General features: G+C 33.1%; 1 protein-coding gene across 1 annotated transcript in view; it reads left to right on the top strand.

Moving 5' to 3' along the window:
• LOC136035179 (TRAF3-interacting protein 1-like) overlaps positions 1 to 18,416 on the top strand; it is a 60,059-nt gene that overhangs the window by 29,505 nt on the left and 12,138 nt on the right. Inside the window, exons 7-9 of the mRNA XM_065716751.1 lie at positions 7,010 to 7,130; positions 12,470 to 12,595; positions 17,586 to 17,791. Coding sequence (XP_065572823.1) covers positions 7,010 to 7,130; positions 12,470 to 12,595; positions 17,586 to 17,791 — 453 coding nt within the window. The remainder of the gene's footprint in view (positions 1 to 7,009; positions 7,131 to 12,469; positions 12,596 to 17,585; positions 17,792 to 18,416) is intronic.

The following is an 18,416-nucleotide window of genomic DNA, read 5'->3' as shown; positions in this document are numbered from 1 at the left end:
AGTCTCCTCAAGGGAAATCATTAGACAACGGTCCTGTTTCTTTAAAGCAAAGACAGCAGACCCCATTACCTCTTGGAGAAATTTTTAGTGTTTAAGATAAAAAGCCATACTTTCTAAGACCAGAATCTATTGAAAGCCAAAGACTAGTTATTCTTCCATTAAGTCATTTTCCCGATCAGATTTCGAAACCAGAACCTGTCGAAAGATCCATGAATTCAAATATACAGGATGCTGGGTAGCTTTCGTTTTTGTTATCCTTTTTGTACTTCTTTCCTTTTGTATATCTTTCCTTTTTGTATTTCCCTTTTCTTTAAAGTAGCAAGGGCATTTAGTGTCCTCAAGGGAAATCATCAGCCAATCGTCCTGTTTCTGTAAAGCAAAGACTCCACACCCCATTACCTCTAAGAGAAATTTTTAGTGTCGAAGATAAAAAGCCATACTTTCTAAGGCCAGAATCTACTGAAAGCCAAAGACTAGATATTCTTCCATCAAGTCATTTTCTAGATCAGATTTCGAAACCAGAACCTGTCGAAGGATCCATGGATTTAAATCTACCGGATGCTGGGTAGCTTTCTTTTTTGTTGTCCTTTGTGCATTTCTTTCCTTTTGTATATCTTTCCTTTTTGTATTTCTCTTTTCTTTTAAGTAGCAAGGGCATTTAGTCCTCAAGGGAAATCATCAGACAAGACATCAGACAATCTCCATTACCTCTTGGGGAAACTTTTAATGTCGAAGATAAAAGGCCAGAATTTATTAAAAGTCAAAGACTGGGTATTCTTCCATCAAGTCTTTAAAGTAGCAAGGACATCACACGATTTTTTGCCCCTGTACCCATTTTAGACCAGTTCATATCCGAAGACTGTAATTTTCTATGGTTACTCTTTTGGTTAAAAATTGTAAACTTTTTACGCCAGTATCGCTTTTTCTTTAACGTTGCTACGTTCTGTTGTTCTAAATCATCCTAATTCCTGCCGTAAATCGGCAAAGGCCAAGGATTCTTTGATATTTACCTAATATATATTTAATGGAATCGTTCACCTGTAGTTGTGTCAGTATCATATGAAGAACAAAAAGAGATAGTTTGAACATAATGGATATCTCGTCACTATATTTTTTTTACCGTTTTGTAAAACTAGTTTTATTAATTTATAATTTAAATTGATTGAAGTTATTTGCTTTGCCTTCATTAGCTTATAAAGTTTGAAAGTATTAAGGGCATAAGGTTGTATCTAGGGGGTGGAATCCAGGTTTGAACCCCTACTACCCCTGAAAATTTTTATGGGTTGTAAATCGTAAAAAATGCATATTGAAAAATTTTCTATGTATTTTAAAAGTTTTTTTTTCATCCTTACCGAAAATATCCATCAAAGCAAATATTCTGGATATGGCCTTGCAAGGGCATCAATATAAAAAAAATGTTGCCCCCCCCCCTGGAGCCATTCTAGATTGATTCATACTTGAAAAATATTGTTTTCTAAGATTTTTTTTTTAAATATAAAGTTTTTTTTTATGGCAACATTACATTTTCGTTGATGTTGCCACCCTGAACCTTGAAAATAGATAATTAAAATTGTAAACTGTAACGGCGTAAACCTATGGCTTCTTAAGCTGGCAATCGGCCGAAAATTGCATAACCCTATATGGACAACTTTCTCATTAAAAATAGAATTTATGATTTTTCCTAATTTATTAGGACTTAGGGTTATAGACCTAATACTTGTGGAGTTGGGATTTTTTTTCGTCAGTGTTGCTTATTAGCTTGTTTTTACTAATTTTTACCCATGTTTATTTTTTATTTTTGCACCCGCTACTGCGAAAACTGCATAACTGTATATGGACTACTTTTTCATTAAAAGTTAAATTTATGATTTTTCCTAATTTTTTAAGATGTGTAGGGTTATGTAAATTTCCACCTGACCAATTGAAACAGTCATATCTTATTTTCACTGTCCTTGGTACTTTAAGCATTTATTATATGGTTATGGCTTACAGCTAAAAATGACTATGTAAAAATGACTATGTAAATGATTATGTAAAATGACTATGTAAAAATGACTATGTAAATTCCCACTTAACTGATACCAACAATTAGATTTCATTTTCACTGTCCTTGGTACTTTAAGCATTTAGTATATGGTTATGGCTTACAGCTAAAAATGACTATGTAAAAATGACTATGTAAATGACTATGTAAAATGATTATATAAAAATGACTATGTAAATTCCCACTTAACCGATACCAACAATTAGATTTCATTTTCACTGTCCTTGGTACTTTAAGCATTTAGTATATGGTTATGACTTACAGCTAAAAATGACTATGTAAGTGACTATGTAAAATGACTATGTAAAAATGACTATGTAAATTCCCACTTAACCGATACCAACAATTAGATTTCATTTTCACTGTCCTTGGTACTTTAAGCATTTAGTATATGGTTATGGTTTACAGCTAAAAATGACTATGTAAAAATGACTATGTAAATAACTATGTAAAATGACTATGTAAAAATGACTATGTAAATTCCCACTTAACCGATACCAGCAACTAGATTTCATTTTCACTGTCCTTGGTACTTTAAGCATTTAGTATATGGTTATGGCTTACAGCTAAAAATGACTATGTAAAAATGACTATGTAAATGACTATGTAAAATGACTATGTAAAAATGACTATGTAAATTCCCACTTAACCGATACCAACAATTAGATTTCATTTTCACTGTCCTTGGTACTTTAAGCATTTAGTATATGGTTATGGCTTACAGCTAAAAATGACTATGTAAAAATGACTATGTAAATGACTATGTAAAATGACTATGTAAAAATGACTATGTAAATTCCCACTTAACCGATACCAACAATTAGATTTCATTTTCACTGTCCTTGGTACTTTTTTGCATTTAAGTTTTCAGAAATTTCAGCACTTCGAACTTCAGCAAATATGTCTTTTCAGATGCTCAAAATTCAGGGGAGGGTAAAGGAAACTATTTCTGTCCCCAATAGTTCTACCGTTTTAAAGCCAACCAACCCAGGATTTCCCCAACTGATCTAGGCCTAATTTTTTCAGACCAGATTTTGGCCTTGAATAATTCTTGAAAAAAAAGGTTTATTATGAATTGCGGAGAATTTTCATATTTAAGTCTGATGCGCTTGCCGAATCATTATGTTAAAAATCAAATTCCGTTTGAGATTTGTGGTGGATATTTGCCGATTAACCAAATCATATAAATTACCCGTTTTTATTTCTTGGTTTTAGATTTTATTTAATTTCAGGTTAGATAGATAGATAGATGCATGTTTATTTACAACAAGAATAAAACCATTTAAACAAACAGCGCAAATGCCTAATGGCATTTAGCTTTTTAGAGTTGAAGACGCATTGTTCTATACAGGCGAAATATCCGGGTCGTTTTGGTTTGTCTTTTTCTTCTACTGGCCGTAGTCTCGCGTTTGTTTTCTTCATCTTGAGATTCTTTTTTCTCTTTGTTTTTGTTACCCGTTCTCTTTGTTTTTGTTACACGTTCTCTTTGCCGAAGTCACCTGAGATCAAACTGTCATAAGTGCCCCACTTCTGCGTTATGATTATGAAAAAAATGAATACAGAATTTAGCTGATACTGCAGTATCAGCGATTTTGGGCGATAATTCAATTTAATTCTTTGTATAATTCAGCTTGTCTTCTTTGCAGCGCCAGAATTCTAAGAAAAATAATGAAAACTATTGGAAATAAGCTATGTATCTATGTATGAGTCTTCTTTGCAGCGCCAGAATTTTAAGAAAAATAATAAAAACTATTGGAAATAAGCTATGTATCTATGTATGAGTCTTCTTTGCAGCGCCAGAATTTTAAGAAAAATAATAAAAACTATTGGAAATAAGCTATGTATCTATGTATGAGTCTTCTTTGCAGCGCCAGAATTTTAAGAAAAATAATAAAAACTATTGGAAATAAGCTATGTATCTATGTATGAGTCTTCTTTGCAGCGCCAGAATTTTAAGAAAAATAATAAAAACTATTGGAAATAAGCTATGTATCTATGTTTGAGTCTTCTTTGCAGCGCCAGAATTTTAAGAAAAATAATAAAAACTATTGGAAATAAGCTATGTATCTATGTATGAGTCTTCTTTGCAGCGCCAGAATTTTAAGAAAAATAATAAAAACTATTGGAAATAAGCTATGTATCTATGTATGAGTCTTCTTTGCAGCGCCAGAATTTTAAGAAAAATAATAAAAACTATTGGAAATAAGCTATGTATCTATGTATGAGTCTTCTTTGCAGCGCCAGAATTTTAAGAAAAATAATAAAAACTATTGGAAATAAGCTATGTATCTATGTATGAGCACAGGAATTTCATTCGAGGGGGATCCACGTTGGAAAAAGGAAAAAAAACAAGGCAAAATCATATTGGGATCGATTCTTATGGCAATACCGTGAGATGACCAGCTATCCCTTTCAGTTTGGGGGTATTTTAGGTTAATTCTATTTAGTTATTGTTGTAAAAGTTTTTGGTGGATAATTTGGTTTCAGTCTCTTTGATTAAATTTGTACTCTCTTTAACGCCAGAAATTTCCTTATTAAGACTGAATTAAGAATGATTACTACATATAAACATGTAGAAAGGCCCCAAACGCAGTAATTTCTCTTTAAGGGGCACAAGGTCGAAAATTTTTTTAAAAAAACGGACAAATTTTATGAAAAATATAATCATTGGGAAGATTTTTAGAAAAATTGACGTTTTTTTTGGGGGGGGGGGTGAGGTGGGGATGAAGGCCTTTCCTGCTTCCACGTTTGACTATAGGGTGGTAGATAAACTTCGATTATTTTTCTAAAATCGCAAGTTGTACTAGAAAACCCCTTGAATACTTTAAAATTAATTTTTCAAGAGATAATGCACACAAAAATTGTTTGCTAAAAATGAAGTTGAAAAGAATATAGTACCAAACCGTGAATGGAAAAATTGCTGAGATACATTTGAAATCCAGCTAAAAACATACAAAATGTATCTAGAAAACCAAAACTCATTTTAAACAAATTGAATTGACAAACAAACCAATTTCTAATCTTTTATTAAAATTATACTTTTAACAAAGTAAAGCCCCATAGATGTATTGAAACAATTCTGTAGGGAATATTAATTTGCGCATGAAAACTAAAAAAGTGTAGTGGGAAGGGGTAGAAATCAGTCTATAATTTTCCTTAATTCCCAGGAATATTTCAGACTAAGCCAATTGTGTGAGGGCTGTGAAATGATTCACCCCCTCTTAATGCATAAATGAAGTTTCTTTTTAATATAAAAGATTGTATGTGAATAAAAGGATAAGATAAAAAGATTGGTAAGCATATGAATAAAAGATGGCATTCATATGCTTACCGGCATAAAAAGTGAAGAAACGGAGGAGGGGATCATTTCTCAGTAGGGGGGGGGGGATTAAGTGCTGCCAGGAGTTTGGTTTAGTTTTTACTGAAATTTAATATCGAAATCTCTCAGTTTTTTTCTGAAATAAGTTATTTAAAATAAATTATTTTGAACAAAAGTATTAAACAAATAATTAATATTGTAGTGAATTAAATCTTGTATATTGTATTAAATTTAGCCTTATATTAAATTAAATGTTTAATAAATAGAATCTTATAAGCCTATTAAACAAACAATGATTATATAGTAAAATAATACAATTATAATGATATTATTCAAATAATAAATAATACAAATAATAATATGGTAATAGTAGAATATACAATAAACAAATAATAAAACGGTTTCTCGAAGGAACAATTACTTCTTTCCGATATTTTTTTCAGTTAATTTTATAATCTTTTCAGAACTTTTTTGACTGATTTAAAAGCATTATTGTTAAAATTTATAACCTAAATTCGTCTGTTTCGCCGAAATTTACCGAAAAAAGTTGTTTAAAATAACTTATTTTAAACAAATATAGTAAACAAATCATTAAACTTAGATTTAATTAAAGCTCGAAGCTTAAGTAATTAAATTCAACTGAACATTAAACTAAATCTTGAAAAAAAAGCCTTATAGGCCTATTAAAAAAATAATGATTATATAGTAGAATAATACAATTATAATGATATTATTCAAATAATAAATAATACAAATAATAATATGGTAATAGTAAAATATACAATAAACAAATAATAAAACGATTTCTCGAAGGAACAATTACTTCTTTCCGATATTTTTTTCAGTTAATTTTATAATCTTTTCAGAACTTTTTTGACTGATTTAAAAGCATTATTGTAAAAATTTATAGCCTAAATTCGTCTGTTTCACCGAAATTTACCGAAAAAAGTTGTTTAAAATAATTTATTTTAAACAAATATAGTAAGCAAATCATTAAACTTAGATTTAATTAAAGCTCGAAGCTTAAGTAATTGAATTCAACTGAAAATTAAACTAAATCTTGAAAAATAGGCTTATAGGCCTATTAAACAAATTATTAAGCAACTTTTGAAAGGAACAAAAACTTTTTTCCGATGTTTTTCTCAGTTTACTTTATAATTTTGGTGCAAAAAAAACAACAACAACTGGACACTGTTTTGACTGCATTAAGAGGAATGTATAAACTGTTTTGATTGTTTCAACAGATCAATATCTATATAACGGTTTTTACGTAAAAATAAATCTGAAAAATATATATAGATTAAACATGAAAATATTAATTTTTGTAAGACTGTATTAACTTTACTAAGATTTGACTGTATTAATATTGTAACCTTGAAAATGACCCACAAAAGTTTTTTGTTCTTTCAGTTTAATATGATTTTTTCCTTGTGTTATTTTGTGTTTTAAGTTTCCTCAAATATTTTTACGTCTTTCCGGTATACTAAGGAGTGGGTAATATTTAAAAACTAAATAATCTGCATAAATTGAGGGACATCCATATTGCTGTGAACGGCAGTGCAATTTGAGCCTTTTTTTATATTTTATAGTATAGATTCGTTATAATTTTTTGTTAATTAGTGTGTAAAATTTTAATATATTTATAGGCTAACATCTGAAGAAAAGAAAAAAGAAATTTTGATCCAGAAATCACCGGTTAAAGAAGCAGAAGAAGCTATTGGCGTAGACTTGGATGAGGTTGAGAGGCTTATAAAAGCAGCAGAAGAGGTATATTGCTTATTTTAATTTGATATACTGCTTTAAAACATTGCTATTTTGGATTTTATCTTCAAAACACTTAATTAAAACTTAATTAAACGACAAACTTAATTAAAAGACAAGCAAACCAATTTCTAATCTTTTATTAAAATTAAAACTTAATTAAAAGACAAACAAACCATTTTCTAATCTTTTATTAAAATTAATCTTTTAACAAATTAAAGCCCTATAGGTCCATTGAAAAAATTCTTTTTTTCTTATTTTGGATTTTACCGTCAAAACACTTAATTAAAACTTAATTTGATCGTTTCATAATGAATCTCATAAAATAACAGTTAATATTGGAAATGACGAAAAACATTTTGGTCGATGAATGTTTTGAAACTAGGAATGGAAACTAGAACTAGGACTAGCAGACAAGGGTATTTCAAATTTTGAGTAAGATGTAAGGGAGGAAAAAAACATGGCCGTCAATCCATCTAAATGTTTTGGCAGTAGTAGCCTTCATGTGAATTTGAATGTGTATTTAGAGTAGATTTTATTCTGAACAAAAATGTAATTATTAATGCCTGAAATTTAAGGCAATGATTCAAAATTTTCGTAGTTACCCTTCTTTCTTTTAAATATAGTGGAGGAGAGTACTCTTAAAAACTAAAATTCATGAGAAAATTCGACAAAAGAATCTGACATTTTATTCATCCGATAATAGATCTTAGGCTCTGTACACGTTTAGGGATAAAAAAGAGGAAGTCCTACATTCACAGCCTTGCACCGTGACGAATATGTTGAAATTCAGGAAAAATCAAATAATCATATGTTTGTGCTTTGTTAAAAAAGCTGTCTTGGAATGTGCGTTACTAATTGGCCCTGTTTTTCAAGGCATATTTTAATGAAAAATAAATAAATGATAATAATCAATAAATATTATTATAAATAAATATGAATATTTTAATAAAAATAAATAAATATTTCATAAGTGGCTGAAGAAAAGTTTTTCCTCTTTCTTCTTTTGTCGTATTTTTCACATTTTTTCTTTCTCCTTTTTTCTTTATGTTACTGATGATTCTCTGAATAAAATTCTCTCCGAATCTGAAACAGTTGTTCTCCTGTAGCATTAATACTGTATGATTGTTCAAAAAAAAAAAGTTATTTTTTTTTCTAAAACACTAATCAAAAATTTTTTTCGGCCAAAAAAAAGGGTCATGCAGGAGAACTTTTATAAATGATTTTTTAATTTTGAAAACATCTGGTCGAGTTCTTGTGCTGTAATTTTTTTTTATACAATCCAAGTACCATATATATTTCAAAATTGAGTTTCTGGTACCAAAAGTTCTGTTCTTTTTTTTTTATCGGTAACATACAGTACTAATTGTCCTCGAAAGGAGACGCTTGCAGAAACTAGGACTAGCAGACAAGGTGATTTCAAATTTTGAGTCAGATGGGAGGGGATGAAAAAAATATGGCCTTCAGTCCATCGAAAATTTTTTGCAGTAGTAGCCCCCATGTGAATTTGAAGTTGTCGCGTCTACATCGCAAGGGATATCCAAAAATACTGCAGTTCAAGGTTATCAAAAAAGCGTATCTCAATATCTTCAACATAGAAGGGGAAATCAATTCGAATCTTTCAGTGACACTTCAGGAGCCAAATGAACCTCAAATTTTGAATTATTGTAGGCGGAAAAGGGAGGGGAAATCCCCATCATTCGCTCCCTAGATTTTGCACATGTACCATTTTGATACCCTAGATACATAGTATCTTCTGGTTTACCTCTGTCCTTTTCCTCTATTTAAAGTTTGAGGTCCACTCGCCCCCTCCTAAGATCCAAAAATTTATTGTCTAGGAATTACCAACTCTGGGAATCGAGAATGTAAAGAGTTCACCTGATGGACAAAATTGGAAAGTGTTGACTAACACTTAATGTTTAACATAAAAACTGATTTACTTTCTGATTTAAAAGATTCTGTCCTCTTGAGTGACGGTCCCACACCAACGCTATGACTGCAATAAGTCTTATTTGGCGCCTAAAATCACCAGAATGAAGAAATTTTCAGGAGCTTGGAATGCGGACTAGGACTAGGAAAAAGAACTTTAGCTCAGAATACCAACTTTAGAAAAAGAAAAGTAGACTTCCAAGATCCTGACAGGGGCACAATTTGCAATGGGACGCGGGGGGACTGCCCATCCCAGACCTCTGTCAGCAAAAAATAAGCCAAAAATATGACACTAAACACCTTGAGAAGGTAGCATTCATTTAAAGGTGTGTTGTTTTTGAGAATTTTTGGAATTTGCACGGACGAAAGATTTTGTCAAATTTAAATAATTAGTTTCGCTTGTTTAGATCACTCTTCAATGTGGCAACACAGATGAAAATATGAAGCTTCCCTTAGAATTTCACAATCTTGAAACAATTAATTGATAAATGTTAGATAATCGGGGTTTTAGAGTGTGAATGAATAGACCTTAGATGGGTCCAGGGAGCATAAAATGTTTTACTTTGATATTCTTGATTCTTTTAAAAAAAACATTAAGCCTTAACCTACATACACACTACTATCTACAATAGGCTACATCTACCTATCCACATATACATATTTAATACTTCTATGCAGCACTATATCTCCTGGAAAGGAGAACTTACTCTTCACAGCTCCTGGTTTTTTAACTCCCGAGATCCTGCTAGCTGACCTCTCAGACTAATGGGATAAAACTTGACTCCAGTGGATAACCACCTATGGGATAAAGCAAAACAAATATATTTGTATTTACCCTTCTTTATTCAATGCGACTAGCCTTGCGACCTTCAATTGCGACCTTCGTCAACGAAAGTCCCCCCCTGGTCTAATTAATTAATGAAAAAATGACAACAAAATTGAATAGAATAACAGGCCACACTTACATAGCCAGAAGTTTCTTAATAATCAATTCCGCTATAACGTAATTGTTTTTATTATTTTTTTTGAAATATTTCTGTGTTTAATTGAAAAAAAAGAAGTTGAATTGTCCAATACACCCCGTATCCCCTTCACCAGGATTTTTCATAATTATCACCATGCCAGAATGACTTCTTATGCGATAACAAGCCTGATCCTACATATACTGTACTATCTACAATAGGCTAGAGTTAAATTGGTCCCGGCTCTACCCAAACATTGAGCCTCTTACTCTGCATTTGATTTCGATACCCCCATCGGAAAGGGGTCCTCCGCATGCAGAAAGAAAGTGTCCTCCACACGGAGGACAGAAGAAATTTTGTCTCCTCCGCATGCGGAAAGAAAGTGTTTTCCGATCGTAAGTCCTTAATAAATTAATTAATAAATTAATCAATAAATTAATTAATTAGTGGTAAGTTCTTAATTAAAGTGTGTCCTCCGCATGCAGAAAGGAAGTGTCTCCAATCGCTCCTGCGTGCCAACCCCTTGGTCAGTACGGCTAAAATTTATTTACTCCAACCTTTATTCTGCTGTCAAGAATATGGTTTATTTTAGCTAGCGTGTTCTGAATTCGTATCAACTGATAGGCTTTACAGGTACGCTGGTAGGTTTAATGCATGTGCATTCCTGTGTCTAACACGTCTTTCAAACAGTAGACTGTACAAAAAGTATGATTCAATCCTTCTTTTTGGGCTATATCGAAGGACAGGTTGAGATGGCTAGGGCATGTTCTGTGGATGAAGGGTGGCAAATTACAAAATATTGTCCTTTTGGAACAGTCTAAGGCCAAACGAAAAGCACATCGTCCCTGTTACAGGTGGGAAGATGGCATAAGAAAAGATTTAAGGGAAACGGGAACTTCCTGATAAGGTGTAAAGAGGGAGGGGTTGAATAGATCGGGATGGAGGAGGACTGTGTGGAGCTGTGTTGGCCTCAGGTGGCTTGGTGCTGATGTTCATTGTCAATAATAGCAGTATCAACTCGTGTGGGTAAATGCTTCAGGTCACGATAAAATTTATCGACACTATATGTTTGTAATACTAGATATATGACGTTCAGTCTTCAAAAAAATTTTCAACTCAGTTTTTCTGGTTATTTTACACCCCTCTCATAGACTGGTTGTCCCGTACTGTCATCTATCCTTGACCATCAAATAATGTTGCTTTTTGATAAATAGCGTGTTGGGATGCTCCAACGAGTACGAGTAACCAATTTTGTTTTACATTGCCTTAATTGTATTGGTTTTTCTTTAAGGGTCCTTTGGATATAATATTGCCCAAACTTGTAGATTTGAATGACGGAGACAATCATATTAAGATATACCCCAAGGAGTGTGAATAAATGAATTCAGAAACCAATATCTGAAAACCGGATTTTTTGGTTATACAACCGGTTGTATTTGGTTGTATTAAGTTTGGTTGCTCATTGAAGTACCGAGGATAATAGAGACTAACTTGATTTTTCGGTTGTATGTAGTTGTATTAAGTTTAGTTGCTCTTTGAAGTACCGAGGATGGTAGAGATTAAACCTGATTTTTCGAATTGGTTAAGTTTGGACTTGTACAACCAAATATATTATAAAAAAAACTAGGAAAATATGGGAATACAATTTTTAATAAAAAATCTCACAAATCCAATTATGCAGTTTTTGATAGCAGCGGTTGCCATTTTAAAAAAAGGAAACGGGGTCGAAAAATCAGCAAAGAATAAAGCCAAAACATGGCATAAAACAGCTGAAGAAGTGATAGCTTCCCTCTGACGGTATAGTTATCTTTGGAAATTAAAAGGTTGCCGAAGTCTGAATTTTACGGACGAAAACCATTGTCAAATATAATTAATTAATGTTACTTATATATTTTGACGGTTAAAAGTGGCAACACAGACGAAAATGGGGAACTGCCCTAAAAACTTTATAATTACATAACAGCCAAAAGAAAAATCCCAGAAAATTGCAACTGTCTGGTAAGTATAGATCTAAGGTGGGTCTAGAAGCAGCAAAACAAGTTTCATTTTTGTGTCTTTGGTACTTTGGCTATTGTATTACCTGTACATGCAAATTTGAGCGGCAGTGACTGTCGTAAAATGGGAACTAGTGGTTACCTCTTAAAAAAATGAAATGGGGTTGAAAAAACAGTAAAAAATAAGCTAAAATATTTGAATTTTCCGGACGACTGGCTTTGTCAAACGCAACTAATGAATCTTGCTTATATGTTTTGACGGTTTATTCGCAATACTGACGAGATTGTGATACAGTCTGAAAAACTTTATAGTTTTTGAAAAATCTTGAAAAGTGTCGCTGTCTGGTATGCTCCACCGCATTATTACCCTTCCGTGAGCTTGGGGTAAAAGATGTACCCTAAGGAGTGAGAGCAACTGAATTTGTTTTACTCGGTCGTTATTGATTGTTTTTTCTTTAAGGATCCTTTGGATATTGTATTGCCCGAACATGCAGATTTGAACGATGGCAGCAATCACGGGAAACTAGTGAGCACTATTTTGGCTACTCAAAAAGAACTTGTTGGCACAACACACGTCGAAACAGAGGTAATCTCAGGCTTTTGGTTTGTATTTTGTCGTTGTACAACAGAACAACAGAAGTACAACAACTTGTACCAATTCTGTTGTACCAGAATTGGTACAACAGAAGGGACTGCCGTATTGGATGTCTCTAATTAAAACCCTGTTTTTAGATTCTCTAGGACCCAGTTTTTAGATTCGGAATTTCCAGTTAATTTGGCGAGGTGACACTAATTTGGCCACTGGGAACATTTTTAGAAGTTTTAATTTTGTGTAGTTTAAAATATTTTATCTGAACTTTTTTTATTTGCCAGTTTATGACCAGTTACTCTACTGCTCGTAAAGCCATTCCGAGAAAAACAAGATGAAAGATTTTTGACGCTCTTTTTGAATGTTTCGTAGTCAAGTTCCAAAAATTGTATCAGCTTGGTTTTTTTCTTCTGCTACTAACTATATTAACAATTCGCTCGTAGGATAAATTTTACCCCAATAAAGGTGGTGAGGTGCCGATTAGGAGTGTACACATAGACCATGCGAAAAAACAGAAAAGACTATGCTAACTGACAGAAGAACTCTAAAGCTTTGGCCTCTTACGGAATAGGACGATTTTGCTCTCAAGTCGATAGTCTCCCAATCTCTAATGGGCTTTTTCTTTTCTTTCGTTAAATATTGCAGTTGGAAATCTTGCGGAGCAAAATATCGATGCTATATAGGGTCCCCATCCAAGGTTAAACAGTCAAAATTGTACAAAATGACCTTAATGTTTTCTTATCTAGCCTTGACGATAGTGAGGAATAAATTACAACCTTTTTTGGCTAATGAACTAATGTCGTATTAGCCATTTTGGCTATTGATTTGACTATTTTGGTTATCCATTTGGTTATTTTTGCTATCCATTTGGCAACTATGCCATTTTGGCTATCATAAAATTATGCTTTTGGGCCGAACGTCTGGTAAGATATTGTCAACTGGGGTGGGCTGTTCATAAGAAAGGATTTAAACGTTACAAGTGCTTCATGGGAGGTAGTAAGGAGCAAAGCTCCGAATAAGTAGGGGTGGAAGAAGAGCAGGTACAGATATGTTGGCCTCTGGTTGTTTTGTGTTGCAGTTAGTTGGCCGCAATTTTAAAACTAGTGGTAGGATTCGAAAATGTATTTTAATACACTTTCGATATTATATTACATATTATATAATATGTAATCCGATTTCGGATATTATATTACGATTTCTTATTACATATTACATTACATATAATATGTAATAAGACATATTATAATTAATTATGTCTTCACATAAATGTTTTTGCGCGGAAATTTACCAAATTCTTTAAAAATGAATTTCATTCGTAAATAAATGGCATAAAATAAATTGGCTAAAATTATTGACTGAATAAATTGAATGAAATAAAAAGAATAAATTGTTGATTTTAATTAATTTTTATAATTATTTTTTTCTTCACCAATAGTTTTTGCGCATTTTGATATCTTTTTAGCCAAATTTGGAAATTTGCCTAGCTCTTTAAAAATGAATTTTAATCGTTAATAAATGAGATAAAATAAATTGGCGACTTAAATGGTACCGAATTAGATAAGGACAGAGAACCCTCGAATGGGACAAAGAAGGACTGTTCGATTAATAAGTTTTTCTTATCACTTCTCCGAAAAGAACCTGCTAATTTCAAAACTACTTTTGTTTCAACAAGTGTGGAATGAGTCTGATTGTGTGCCAGATTTTGATGTGCGTTTTGATTAGTTTTATGATTCAGTTAAGCCTGCAGTACTTCAAACCTGAGACCCTGTGCGCCATCGGCAAAAAAATCGGAGTTTTAAACCCTTGGATGACTCCCGGTTTACTCAAGAACTGGAGAAGAAGAAAATATCTTTGCGCCGTCGGCAAAAAAAATCGGAGTTTTAAACCCTTGGATGACTCCCGGTTTACTCAAGAACTGGAGAAGAAGAAAATATCTTTGCGCCGTCGGCAAAAAAAATCGGAGTTTTAAACCCTTGGATGACTCCCGGTTTACTCAAGAACTGGAGAAGAAGGAAATATCTTTGCGCCGTCGGCAAAAAAATCGGAGTTTTAAACCCTTGGATGACTCCTGGTTTACTCAAGAACTGGAGAAGAAGGAAATATCTTTGCGCCGTCGGCAAAAAAAATCGGAGTTTTAAACCCTTGGATGACTCCCGGTTTACTCAAGAACTGGAGAAGAAGGAAATATCTTTGCGCCGTCGGCAAAAAAAATCGGAGTTTTAAACCCTTGGATGACTCCCGGTTTACTCAAGAACTGGAGAAGAAGGAAATATTTTTGCGCCGTCGGCAAAAAAAATCGGACTTTTAAACCCTTGGATGACTCCCGGTTTACTCAAGAACTGGAGAAGAAGGAATCATCTTTGGAAAAAATGGAATGCTTCTTCGTCACCAGGGTGAATATAAGAGTTACAGGGACGTATTTAAATCACTTATTCACCGTGCTAAGTCTGATTTTTATTTTAGGAAGTTCTCTGATTGGAGAAAAGATGTTAGGAAAACCTGGAAACTTATGAATTAAGTTCTTAAACCTGGCCTGCTCAAATCAGCTTTTCCAGAAAGCATTTTAATTTGTTAAAATTTAAATTTATTTGATTAAAAAAATTTAATTAATAAAATTACAATTTTAATTTTAATTAAAACAAGTATTTTAATTAATGGCCAGCTGGTATCTGGCAGAAATTTTGTTAAAAGTCAACTAGCGTCTTATTTTTCTACTTTTGGGAGAACCACTATAGCAACTGTTTTCCCAGCATCTTCTGATCAGGATTATGATCTGATCAGGATCTGATCAGGATTATGATCTGATCAGGATCTGATCAGGATTAGAAGTCCTATTTAGGTCAAGCTTGTCTAAAGTCAATTGAGATTGAGCCTGTAAGTGAGTCCGAAATTTGTAGAATTGTCTCTTCTCTACAAGGTCCTTCGTCGTGAGGCCCAGATGCTATCCCTACTAAGGTTATCAAGTTTATTTTACCAGCAATTGTCTCGGCCTTAACTGAGCTTGTTTAAGCTTCTTTTGATCTTGGTATTTTCTCATCTTCAATCAAAAGGGCAAGAGTAATAGTCCTGTTTAAAGTTGACTCAAGGAGTTATCTTTCAAACTATAGACCTATCTCTCTCCTGTCAGTGTTCAGCAAGATTTTTGAAAGGCCGTGTTTTCTAGACTTAAAAGCTTCTTTGATGCAAAATAGTTTCTTTATAAATTTCAATTTAGGTTTTGGACCAGTCACTCGACTGAGCATGTTTTTGCTTCGCTCCTTAGTTTCACTCAGCCTTAGACTCTGGTTTAATCCAAGCTGCTCTTTTTTGTAGTATAGAAGGGATTTGACGCCATAACACACGACAATTTTCTAGTAAAACTTGGACGTATTAGAGTACGTGGAATTGCTCGCTCTTGGTTCCATTTGTATCTGTCGGATAGGAAGATTTTCATTGCCGAGAACCCGAATAAATGTCTTTTAGGTTGAAGATGGAGTCTCTATCCTTGGACCCTTCATTTTTATTTATATCAATGCTCTTTTTTACACATTAAAGATGTATGTTCGAAAACTTTGTTGCAGTTTGTGTTGGTGAACATGGACCATGGACCCTCACCAGAGGGAAGGGTCTTAAGTTATTATGAATGACCTAGAGTAGCCAAGACACAGTAAATTCTCAGAGAAAAATTTCAGCAGATTTCCTTCCAGTAAATTAGTGGAAATGAGCAGGTTCAGGCACCTTTCATAAATTTTGAGGGGTATAATTTTTCTAAACAGGTCAAAATTTTGCAGAATTCCTTGAGTAGGTTACATATTTTGACATGATTTTGGATTTTCATCAAAACTCCTGTGTAAGGGTTTTTGGAGGTTCTAACTAAAATATAGAGTACCTTAATTTGCACTTCGGAGCAAAGTTAAGATCCATACTTGATTTACTGTGCTCTTTGTTGAAGATGGTGCAGTTTTGTCAACGTGTTAGGGACCAGTGACATGCTGTAAGAGTGGTCTGCTGGAGAGATGCAATTCAAGTCCACTCAGCAATGATGACCAAAAGACAGGTATGATCTGTAATGACCGGTTTTGACACCGCAGCAACATCATATAGAGCATGCGAGATGGTTGTGTATGACAAGCAACATCAGTCTTTCAGCAAGACACGCTTATGATGAGATTGACATCAGTAGGTAAGTCATCCCAGCCGGGTTGGTGAACCCAGGTTCAAGTCAAACTCTGATGATAGCATAGTGGTCTTTGCTGATGACAGTACGTTAGCTAAGGTTGGATTTGATCAAGTTTCATTGGAGAAAAATCTTCTTGCTCTATTTGAGAGACATCTTTCATGGTTTATTGTGAACTATTTGGCTCGTTTCCAGGTCTAAGTTTTTGGTTTTTCTAGAATTTCTTCATCGTTTCCAAGTATTGGCAAGATACATACGTCACGTGGTACTATCCTTAGATGTGAAAGTGTCTATGTCCGAGTTCTTGTGATCTTTCTTTGCCAGAATCACTTAGTCTTACAAATTCCTCATTAATGCTTTAAAGGTTAAGATTGCCAGGAATCTAGGCATCTTACGTAAGCTGAAGCACACATTCCCTGGATCTATCTTACATCTTCTTTTCTTTACATTGATTCAATCATATTTTCCTTATTGTCCTATCATCTGGATGTCAAAAGTGTCTTGCGTCAGAAAAGCTGAAGTTCTTTTTCTCTTCTCATGTTTTCTCTCTCCTGTTTTATGTTTCTTTCTTCTTTTTTCCCGGTTTAGAATGGCTTTAAAAAAAAAGCTGAAATCAAAGTTGTTTATATATGTGTCTTTTTTCTGGTCTAGAAAGACAGTAAAAGTTAGAATCGAAGTTTTTGTGTGATTTGTTTCTACTATTTTGTCGTTATTTAACCATTTTTTTTAATTCTAATATTGCATCAGAAAAAAGCAAATCTTTTTCTTTTATTTTTTATGTATTTTTTCTGTCATTTTACAGTTTTCAACCTGTTTTTTTTTCCCACCTAGAATGATGTCAGAAAAGCTGAAATCGAAGCTAGAAAAAAAGAGAAAGAACTCCTTCAAAACTCTTTACAAGAAGCAACTCGATCTCTTCGACCATTACTACGACTTATGGAAACTGCACAAGAAGATTCGGAGCTTATGCGAAGGGAACTAAAACAGTGGAAAACTAGAAGAGAAGCACTGGAAGAAGAGCTGAACAATAAAAAAGGGTATGCAATCTTATGCGCACATAGATTTTGCCTTTAAGCGAAGTTCTGATAAAATGCGGTTAAAATTTGTTAAGCCAATCAAACAACTTTACGATAGAATTCTAACTATTTTATAGAAAAAACAGAATGAATTTAGAGAATATAAGGAATACGTGAAAATCATTTAAATTTTCATATTTAGGGCGAGCCACCTCTGCTTACCGAAGTGGTTGCCCAAAGCCACCATCTCTGCTTAATGGCCTGAAGCTGGTGACATATTCTTTTCTCATCTTTTTGTATCTCATTTTCTTCGATCTACCGACCTGTATATCCAATTGAGAGGCAATATCGGTATTTATGTATGGTTGACAGGTTGGACGAGGGTGGGGCCAGATTTGTATTATCTATAATTTTTTTTTTAAATACAAAATAAAACTGAAATAAAACTTTATTGAAAAAAAATTAACTTTATCAAATAGATGTTAGATTCTTGGATTAAAGAAGAACATTCGAAGAAGAAGAAGAAAAAGAATTCAAATAGATTTAATAGATTTAAGAAGGATTTTTTATAAAAGAAGATGAATCAAGAGAAGACGAAAAGAGATTTGGATAAAGCTGAAGAAGAAGAATTCTTGGATTAAAGAAA

The sequence above is a fragment of the Artemia franciscana genome, chromosome 14, assembly GCF_032884065.1.
Source record: "Artemia franciscana chromosome 14, ASM3288406v1, whole genome shotgun sequence".
Taxonomy (NCBI): Eukaryota; Metazoa; Arthropoda; class Branchiopoda; order Anostraca; family Artemiidae; genus Artemia; species Artemia franciscana.
This window is presented reverse-complemented; position numbering and strand designations above follow the sequence as displayed.